The sequence below is a fragment of the Merops nubicus genome, unplaced genomic scaffold, assembly GCF_000691845.1.
Source record: "Merops nubicus isolate BGI_N331 unplaced genomic scaffold, ASM69184v1 scaffold38960, whole genome shotgun sequence".
NCBI classification, from domain to species: Eukaryota; Metazoa; Chordata; class Aves; order Coraciiformes; family Meropidae; genus Merops; species Merops nubicus.
Genome location: NW_008581529.1, coordinates 2,265 through 12,626, shown reverse-complemented (window position 1 = coordinate 12,626; position 10,362 = coordinate 2,265). Strand labels below are relative to the sequence as shown.

The window sequence follows — 10,362 nt, the reverse complement described above, 5'->3', positions numbered from 1 at the left end:
TTCCCTACAGAATCCTTTAAGCTTTCAGTACTGGTAATATTACTTCCATGAATTCAGATATCTCTTATTCCATTTCTTCTCCCTCCCTCATTAATAGCTCCACTAAAAATGATTCAGTATTATGGGATTTTTTAATTTTGAAAAAGAGACACCAGAAGGAGGATGTGATTGTCTACATGAAATCATGGACAGTAGGGAAGCAATGAGTAGGAATCACTTATTCATTACTTCTTCCAAGACAAGATCAAGATAGCACTGCATGAAGCTAGCTTTGAAAAGGCTGATCAAGAAAAACCGAAGTGGTATTTCACACAGTGATTAGGAAACACTTGAGGACCCTGAAAAAGACAGAACCTTGTGGATGCTAAAATTTACAATGGTTCAGAGAGAGAATTTCTGGTGAAATTCACAGTCCAGAAATACACTGTGGTTGAAGAGGATGGGTTTCTCTAGACCACTGATCTCCTTTTAGGCTCTTCCCTAGGTGCCAATGTATGGCTATTTTTGGAGATAAAATGCAGAGCTAAATGGACATTTATTTTCATCCAGATGAAATGGCTGGAGGATGTTGGAGCCTCTTGGTTTGGTTTGTGGAATTTTTTGTTTGTGTCTATGTGTGTAGCATTCCATTCTGTGTTGGCATGTTCAAGTTCAATGTCACTGACTGTTTCCGCAATGCTCTTTGAGTTTACATCCTTGAAATATATTTAAAATCTCTCTTACTAGCACTGTGATTTGTCAACCATCTCCTTTAAACAAAATCTTGTAAGGCTCCTCATTTTCCAAAGAAATCAGTGCAAACCTCAGCTATTGGCTGCTTGGTGACTCACACAGATGAACTGGCATGCATAGGATGTCCTGGTAGTGACCATAATCACTCGAGATGTGTGTGTCATACACCTGCAGGGATGCTGGAATCCAACTGGAAGACTCAAGTTTGAGGACTGCTGATCGAATGACTTGCTTTGTTTTGTCATCTTCTTCTTAGTTTTTTATAATTCAAAAATATCACAGAAGAGATTTAAATTCATGGTCCATACCCCAGATGCTTAAAATCATAATTTAAAATATGACTTAGTCTGAAAAGGTTACAAATAAGAGGGGCAATAGGTGGGTAAGAATAAAGGACACAGATAGGTTGCTTTGGATCAAACAAGTATATATTTTTTGGTATGGTTATGGGCTTTTTTCCCCCTTGAATACAAAATATTCTGTGAGTGTAACTATAAGGATTCCTTATGGTGGACAAGCTTACTCTGCCTTCAGCTGCACTGAACTGTTTCTGAAAATATACATATTTCACTGTTTTTAATTTATCTGACTTCTTAAAAAATAACTGTGTGAACTTTTACAGATAGATGATGCATGTTCTGCCTACCTGTCCAGAGGTTCTCAGCCTCAGGTGAGTCAGACAGAGGTTACTTTATTATTTTGATATTATTTGTATATACAGTAGGATTGGAAGCATGATACCTGAGTTTGTGTTTTCTTTGCATTAGGCATCCAGCACACTGGAAGAACTTTGTTTTTTGGTCACAGGATTTCTCCAGAAACCACAGGTAACACTCACAAAAGACTAGTTAGAAATTCTGAAGCCAGATCTCTCAGTGTGCCAGTGTCTACAACAAATTCTGAGGATCCAGTATCTGAAGTGTCACTTGGTGCTGGAAGTAATATTTCCAGTTCTTACTCCAAAATACTATGTATTCTAATCCAACACCTATTAAAGATAATGGGGACACTTTAATGCTTGGAAAATAGTCTCCAGATTGGATTCAAAGTTTCAGGTGTTTTTATTGCTCTAGATTAGAAAAATGATGAGCTTTCAGTGGAGAAAGAGATTTGCTAAGGAGAGTCTGCTGATATACAAAGAAGCATCCACTAAACCCATGGACTCTTCTACTGGAGAGTAATCAATGCTCTCTGCACAGTCTGAAAAGAATAGTTCCATTGATAAGCAAAGATGTGTAATAGATCTATCAAGGAAGGAATATATTCTAATCCAGTACTGAAAAGTTTATAATATAATCAAAATTGCCCATTTTTATTTTGCCAAATAAAAGTTTTTCTACCAATTATTATTCCTACAGGGTGTAGATGAAAAAGACAACACTAAAAGGGTAAGATTTCTACATATGTTTTATGATCACACTGAAATTCTCAAGCAAAATCATAACACCCTTGCCCAGTTTTGTAGTAAAATCCCACTTTTAATTTTTTTGAACAGTTCTTATTTCATTATTCTAAGACTCATGACTCAGGCAACTCAGACATCATGGTAAGTGACATAGCACCTCCTTGTGAGTACACATGTGCTTGTATATAAAAATGATCCTTTTTGCAGTGGTCTCTCCAACTGTGTAGCAAGTTCAGAACTGGGATCTTTGCATTTAAGATACAGAATATATTTTAATAACATGGAAGATGAACATTGATACTGTCCAAGTGTGCAAAAAACCAACCAAACACTCATAGAATTCCAACTACATCTTAATCTTGTAGTTACAACATTTAAGCATAAGATCAAATGCTTGTTTCTGGTACTGGAACATAACATATGCAGTGAAACAATGTAGATTTGTAGAAGCTGAGAACATGACCATAAGTATCAAGAACTCTTAATGAATTTTTAATAATTATTCATTAAATTGTCTATATTTATTTGTGCATGTCATAATACATACCTAGGCAAAACAGTATTTAATCTCATTCAGACTTTGGATTATATATTGAATGAAAAACATTATTTTAAAGATAGCCTAGCACTGTTGCTATAAAAATATTCCCATAAGCAAACAATATAAGCTAAACTGTGTGTGATTAATTTCTGCTTTTAAAGTGCAAACATAATTTGTTATTTCTGTGCATCTATGTGTTTTTTTCTGTGCATGATAGGATTTTGAGAAAGTTAAGCATATTAATTTTTAAAAATTTCTTAACAATCATTCCTTTGTGTTAACGTCCATTTTTACCTTGTTCTTCACATTTCTTCAGAAATATGTGGTATATTTCCCAGAGACTGATATTGATGATACTGGGGTCAATGTTTTCATGTCAGAGCAGCTCTGGAGCTTTTAATGGTGATCAATGAAATGAGCTATTTCTGTTGCTGCTCCTGCTTAAGAGGTTACTCTATCTAGCCTTGACCCCACCCTGAATGCTGCAGCCCTGCCTTCCCCTAGAGATTACTGCTTTCTCACTCCTGCCTTAGCTGTTTAGGTGACTATCTTCTAGCCCAATTCTCCAGCTTAGAGACACCCAGCTTAGGTGAGATCCATCATTCTTCAACTTTATGAACCTCTTCCAACCGACTGCAAGACAGAGCCTAAGTGGCCAGCTGGGATGGCCTTGAATTCTGCTACATGTCAGACTTCTGCTTTTTTAGCTATTTTGAAGCACACTTACTGCCTACCTTAGGGAAATAGTGCAAAGCTGTCTCCAAGTAGGCAAGTTCATCTTACCTATTAAATACATTACCTCTTGGGTAACTTTAGTTATTCCATTAATTATATTTCTTTTTGTTGTATCACTTTTCTAAGAAGTAGTGTATAAAAAATGCATTCTTTCTATAATTATGTTTATGTGAGTTGAAGGTTGAAATTGGTTGATGGAACACAGATCTTCTACTTTATTTGTCACTATGGACCTCTCTCCACAAGCCCAGATGGTTGTGTTTTGCCAGTGGGACACTCATGGTGCACACTGTGCCATTGTGCTTAGCCAGGCTGACTGCAGACAAAGTTTTGGTGAAGACAAGACCTTTCACAACTGGAGTTTGTCTTTTAGGTAGAGTGACCTGTGTCACAGTTACAAATTTTACTTAATAATGGTCTCTCCTGCACAGTTTTCTAGGAAAAACAAACAAACAAACTTCTTGTGATTGAAATAATTTTGAAGTAAAATTAACTTTTCAGTACAATGGAGATTGAAGCTTCTAACCTCCATGGTAGATAATGGTAGAAATGTTAGTAGGAGTACTGTATGGAAATATTCACTGTAGCACTCAGAGAGAAAGATCAAAGTCTGAGTAACTGCAATCGCCTGGGCACAAAGTCTCTAAAGATTTCTGAACTTTCAATGAGTAAAGGTGAGGATGCACAGATTTCCCCTCCATCACTCTGTGAGTCACATTCATAGTGTAAATATAAATGTTGATACCTGTTTGTTATCAGGTCAGAATGTTAAAAAAATTTCTCAGCATCTTCAGACTTTTTTTGCTGCATGTTTGGTCCATAAGCCAATAGTGGGGGAAGAAATTTTTTTTGCACCATGAGGTGTGAATATCATTGTTGCTCATGTGTCTGTGTTCGTGTCCTCTCAGTCGTCTGTCCTGCATCCCTTGCTGCAGCTCGTTCCCCAGCTTAATGAGAGAAGGCTGAAGAGACACAAAGTGGACGTATGTAATCCTGAACGCTGCGTGCTTGCATTATCACACTTTGTCATTCGTGAGCTCTTCTATAGATAGCCTTGTAGACATTTCTGCTCAAAACATTTTTATTTTCATGATCTAACATCATCCTAATGTATTGTCATTAGAATCATGAAGTTTTTTTATTCTTTAATTAGTGAAAAATAATCTTGTTGCTATTTACCATTTAAAAAAAAAATACTGAAGTAATATATGTTTAGCACAGAAAAGTGGTAGAACACAAAGCCTATGTATCAAAATGGATCTGTTAGTTCTTTTATAAAGGGGAAAATACTTTCAAGTTTATCTGCACCGTTATGTTGCAGTTGAGTTACATTTTCTAGGGGGGGTTATTTTTTCCCTCTATTTGGAATTCAAACCATATCTACTCCTTAAACTGATATTATTTATGACTTACTATGAATTTCCAAGTAATTTGTATGGAATTTTACTGCTTAACCTAATGTGCAGATAAGAAAGTTCTCTATGGAACTGATCTTCCATAGAAAAGCACTGTGTTTTGGAACAAAAGTTTCACATAGATAGAAACAACCCCACTGTTTCAAAAATCTAATAAAATATGTGTCTATTTGCTGCAAATGCAATTTCAGATTTCATAAATCAAAAAGCAGATAGCTATTAATGTCCGTTTCTTTAATGCTGCTATGGAGAAAAGAAAAAAATGCAGGCTGATATATAAGAATACTGAAGATTCCTGTGTAACAAAGTATACCAAAATCTAAGACCCAGATTTTTCCTGTTTTACATTAACTTCAGATTGGTTATTCCTTAGATTCATTTACATGATTCCTTATATTTGTGATATACAAGTTAAATTAGGTGTACAAATGTGATATTTAAAACACAGATAGTTGCAACCCAGTAAGTAGGACTTTTTCCTTTATTAATCCAGACAAAGGCTGTGTTGCTACCTGCCACATTTTCAGTGAAGTCTTAATCCTGTGATTACGTATGTCATCTTTCATCTAGTCATGGTTGTGGTTGGCAATACTATCTATCCTTCCCTTTGGATCATTGCATAATCCCAACTATATACCCTGAATCACAGTTTTCTTATTTAGTGACAGAACATAAGAACTTAAAGATTTGATACATGGACTAAAAGCATCATGAAAATTTTAACTCTCTACACATCTGAAAGGAAAATACAGGGTAGAATTTACCTTCTGTGATGACATTGACATGAACTGTATTTATGCTGTTGGACCTGTTATCTGTCAAAGAATATTCTTGGAATTGCTCTCTGTGCTTTTAAATGAATACACATGTCAACTAAGACAAAGAATGATAAAGAAAACATAAATGAAAGAACACAATATTGTTTTAAGTGAAAACAGAGTGCCTTTTAAATCCAGTAATGTAATTTTTCTAGAATACTTTAATATCCTGAATTTACTTGCACTGAGGTTGATTGCATAATTAATAGAAAGAGAATACATTAACAGGTAATAACCTAAAATTTGTAGCATATTTTAAATATTCTAAAATAGTCTAAAATATTTCAGCCTGTTCACAGCAGTTTTATTTCAAGTGGGCTCCAAGGAACCCTGTAAGGATATTTTCCCAAGTAATAATAATACCAAACCCTGCAGAGTGTATCAGTCAGATTATGTGCCTTGTATAAATATTTAGAGAGTCACTATGCTAACAACTCACAAACTAAATGTAATTTTTTTGTTAGAAAAAATTTAAAAGTATACTAGCTACCTGAGATAAAGTGTAAACAGAAACTGATATAAAAAGCCTTTTTTTTAAGATAGTGTTTGGGAATATATCTTCCAAAAGAAACTAAAAAAAAAAACAACCCCCAAACCACAAAAAAAAATCAGACAATAAAATGACATAGTGTTTGGGAATGAGACCAGAGCAAACTTTGTGGTAAATGGCAAAAATTTTATCAAGTTTTTTTTTTGTAAGGTACATATTTTCACCAGACTTTTCATGTAGGGATGAGTGAATAATGATGAGTATTATGCATTTCTTTAGTCATCTTTTGAAGTGACTATTTTTTAAAAGACCTGTCTCCTGTTATTTGTGTTGTTGTACTCATAACTAGTGGTACAAGGAAATAGCAAGTTAGAAGTCCAACCATTCTGCACTGTGATAATCAGCAGTCTTTAATTTGCAATCATGATGTTACATTTATGCTTAACATAAGCACGTATGTAACTAAGGTCATTATCCTAGCAGGACTGTTCACACACTGAGTATTGGACTCTTTGCTACATAAGAATAGTAATTCCAGCTAAAAGTTTGCACACAGAATTTGTAGCACTTTCAGCTCCCTTTCTGAGTAATAGTAACCCATATTTTGTGAACTACAGGCATGGGAATCTTCTGCATTAGTCAATACTATCATGGATAATTGGATTAGGTTAAAGTAGATGGTGCAATAACTTCATCGATCCTTAGGCAGAATAAGGGTGTTAGTCTAACTAGGATTTGTTGGAAGAGGAATGGTATATAGAACTGTCACAGTCATAGTAACAATTTTTTAAAAAGAAGGTGTAACAACAAATGCCACACTAGTTCAGGCTATATTTTCGACAGTCCAGTATCCTGTGTCTAACAGTGTCTTGCTGTGCAAAGACAGGGAAAAGGTGGAAAGATCAGAGCAAGTGTGGAGCAATCAGTCCTCTGGTACACTCCGTAGCTTCTGGCAGGCACACCATAGAGACCTTCTGAGCTGGAGGCTTCATCTAGATGGACTAGTCTGATAGCATTCTACGATGTGGTGACTGAATGGGTAGATGCAGGGAGACCAGTTGATGTAGTCTACTTTGACCTCAGCAAGGCGTTTGACACAGTCCCCCCTAACATCCTTCTGAGCAAGCTCAGAAAATATGAGTTAGAGGAACAGGTGGTGAGATGGGTTGAGAATTGGATACGCAATAGAGCCCAAAGAGTGATGATCTATGCTGCCAAGTCGAGGTGAAGACCAGTAACTAGTGATCCATACTTGATTTGAAAGCTTCCTTGGACTGAAGCTACTCCTATGTTTGGAAATTATTAAATCCATCCTGTTTTACACAGTCTTACAGCATTAGAATAGACCATGGCATGATTGCTTTCTGTGACAGCTCTGGGTATGATCATAGCACATGACCTCAGTTTTGCATTGAGAAATACCATCACTTCTAAATAAATTTCTAATATATATATTATATCTATATTATAATTAATAATTATAATATTTATAGTTTACAATCAATATTATGTTCTGCTAAGCACAAGATTTGAACTATTTTGTTTCTGAATTGTTCTGTCTCTCCACCTACAGGACAGATACTCCAGACATAGTTGATATTAACACAAGCAAAGAAAATACTGTCACTAAGTTTGTGTGTTCTATAATCATGAAGGTCTCATTAAAGCAACTCAATGCTTCATGTGTTGTACTTGTTGCATTAAATGGAATTTCTGTTTTCTTCATCGTTAGTTTCTTCTCCCTTGCTGTATGGATTAGCATCCGGTTGTTTCTCAGTGTGTGCAGCACGGACAGGACAGAACAACATACGCTCTGGTCTTGTCTTTGGGAGTTAATCTGAGAGGGGTGATCACAACACACCTCTGGAAACAGTCTGGGATCTTGTTCCTAGACTGGAGACCAAATATTTGCGGGTTTTAAGCTTCGTGGTGTTCTCCTTCTGCAAGGAGCAAAGACCAACTCTGCTTTGTCTTGTAGAGACTCCGCTACCGTGAAGACACTCAGGGTGTGTCTGGATAATGAAACCTGGAAGGACAAAGGCAAAGGCTGCTTATCATGACTAGTACTATTCTAAACCAAGCTGAACTAACACTAAACTTGGTCCTCATTCATGTGTTTTCTGCTACTTCTACCTGACAACATGAACTTGTTACTGACAGGATAAACATATATAAAGCATGCTTAACGGGCAAGACTATAGTAGTACTAAAGAAATACTTTTAATATGTATGTAAACAACCTCTCTAGATGGATTCATGTACCAGAGTTTAAACTACTTTTTTTTCAGGAAGATCTTCAAGGACCTGGAGGGGTTCAAAGTAGAGGCTATTTTTTCTACAGGGTATGGTTGGTTTGACTTTATTCCTTTTCCATTTTGTGATGAGCGTTATGAACCAAAACCAAGAGAAACCTACAAATTACAGTAAGAATGACAGTGACTGTCAGTAAAAGCATCTCACCATGTAATACTACTAAAGACATCTTAGATTAGAATAAGGGTGTATTAGGAAGCTTTTGTACACATCTTAATGTTTTTGTACACATGATCCCATGTCTTAATAAGTCATTGGTTGTGATGTATACAATTATCAGATAAAGTTCACGCCATCTTGGACAATCCTTCTAAAACACTGTTGGATGTGGTACCTTTGCATGGGTTATAAATACAACGCCATGCTTACACACTGTATCAAAACAGCTACTGGGCGTGACCTTCCCATTCTCCTTGTGTTTTGACCAGTAAGATTAGAAACCAGACACAGAAATTCTCATGAGAATGAAACTACTTTGTTTGATGCTATAGAGCTTTTTTAATCCATTTTTGCAAAACTAAGCACGTTAAAGGTGGCAAGTCAAACAATAATATTCTTGATTTTGGTTAATCTTTTTTTCTACTTAAACAAAAAAAGTGACTAATGAAAAGAAGACAAATTTTTATAGTTATATTTCTTATGTATGAGGATTGGATCTTTACAGTTCATATGAGATGCCAAAGTGATGGGTAATATTTCAGTGATACATTCATGATGCCAGAGTGAAAAGTAAATTCTTATTAAGCTCAGCAAGGATTTTTTAATCAAGTTGAGTAGACACTGTATCGAGTTCTTTTGTAATGCAAAGTATCTCTGAAATAACCACGGTGAAAAGGGAATAACTCTTTGCCTCTGTTAAAGAACACAATCTGAAAATAAAATCAAGTAACATATATTTCTTTTTTGATTACAACAAACATTTGTAATGCAATTATAACAAAACATTGAAAGCACATCTTAAGAAAATGAAAAAAAAAAAGAGGGATAATGGTCTCTTACAAGACTTACCAAATCTTGTGGCTTTCTTCCCCTTGTAAAATCACACAAGATGGGCATCATTCATTCTTCAATCCTTATACAGTAATTTTTACTGTATAAACATCCCCCAGAGGTGGATATACATTAAACAGTAACTGGTCTCAGGTTTAGCGTTAATGATGATCACATTGAAAGAACTGAGAAATTCCCCAGTTTCAATACATAGCAAAGTAGGTGGCCCTTTGTTACTGAAACCAGTCAGTTTTATTGAGCGCTTATTGGATATTTGTCTTTCAGCCACGCAATGGAAGGAGATCAGTGGATTTTCACTAAGGAGGTATTCATTTCATGCTTTTAATCACAATCTATATTTAAATTAGTTTATTTTGTATACAGTGGTTATGTTGAGGAGTAGTCTCAGAAAGCCTTTAATAGTTTTGTCAACTTAAGATGTCTATAGGAGAGCTTCTCCCAGATGTGCTAAATTCACATACATTTAGTTAAAGTGAATAAAAGCTGTAGGGACTCAGTTCCTAGATCAGAGAACAGAGAGCTGCTTCAGGCAGTGAGAAATGGAAAATATTCCAGATCTGTAAATATCTTGGAAAGTTAACGATGATAAGTGTATGTCAGGAATAACTTATTAAACTACCTACCAAATACATACTGACATCCTGAGAGTAATAGCCTGCTCTTACACAGAAAAAAAACCCAACCTCACACTGAAACCAAGTACAGGTTTCAGGATTTAATTTAAAATCAACTCTTTTGGGAGATGTAAAAATGTTTCCTTATGACAACATTATAATGCTCTGTTTTCTAATATATAGCTATCATATTTTAAGCATTTAGCGCTATATTACACCAATAGCTGAAGCTTTTTCTTATTTTTCAGGATTTTAGACTCCTGACCTTGAATTAGTGCTGCAGGAATG

At 35.5% G+C, this 10,362-nt stretch overlaps 1 protein-coding gene across 1 annotated transcript in view; it reads left to right on the top strand.

The window, feature by feature from the left end:
* Positions 1 to 9,760, top strand: part of NMU (neuromedin U) — a gene marked incomplete at its 5' end in the record, with an annotated part of 15,411 nt that extends 5,651 nt beyond the window's left edge. The window contains 7 exons of the mRNA XM_008950299.1: positions 1,355 to 1,402; positions 1,500 to 1,559; positions 2,091 to 2,120; positions 2,228 to 2,278; positions 4,322 to 4,396; positions 8,425 to 8,478; positions 9,725 to 9,760. Of these exons, the coding sequence (XP_008948547.1) occupies positions 1,355 to 1,402; positions 1,500 to 1,559; positions 2,091 to 2,120; positions 2,228 to 2,278; positions 4,322 to 4,396; positions 8,425 to 8,478; positions 9,725 to 9,760 (354 nt within the window). The remainder of the gene's footprint in view (positions 1 to 1,354; positions 1,403 to 1,499; positions 1,560 to 2,090; positions 2,121 to 2,227; positions 2,279 to 4,321; positions 4,397 to 8,424; positions 8,479 to 9,724) is intronic.
* Between the last annotated feature and the right edge of the window lie 602 nt (positions 9,761 to 10,362).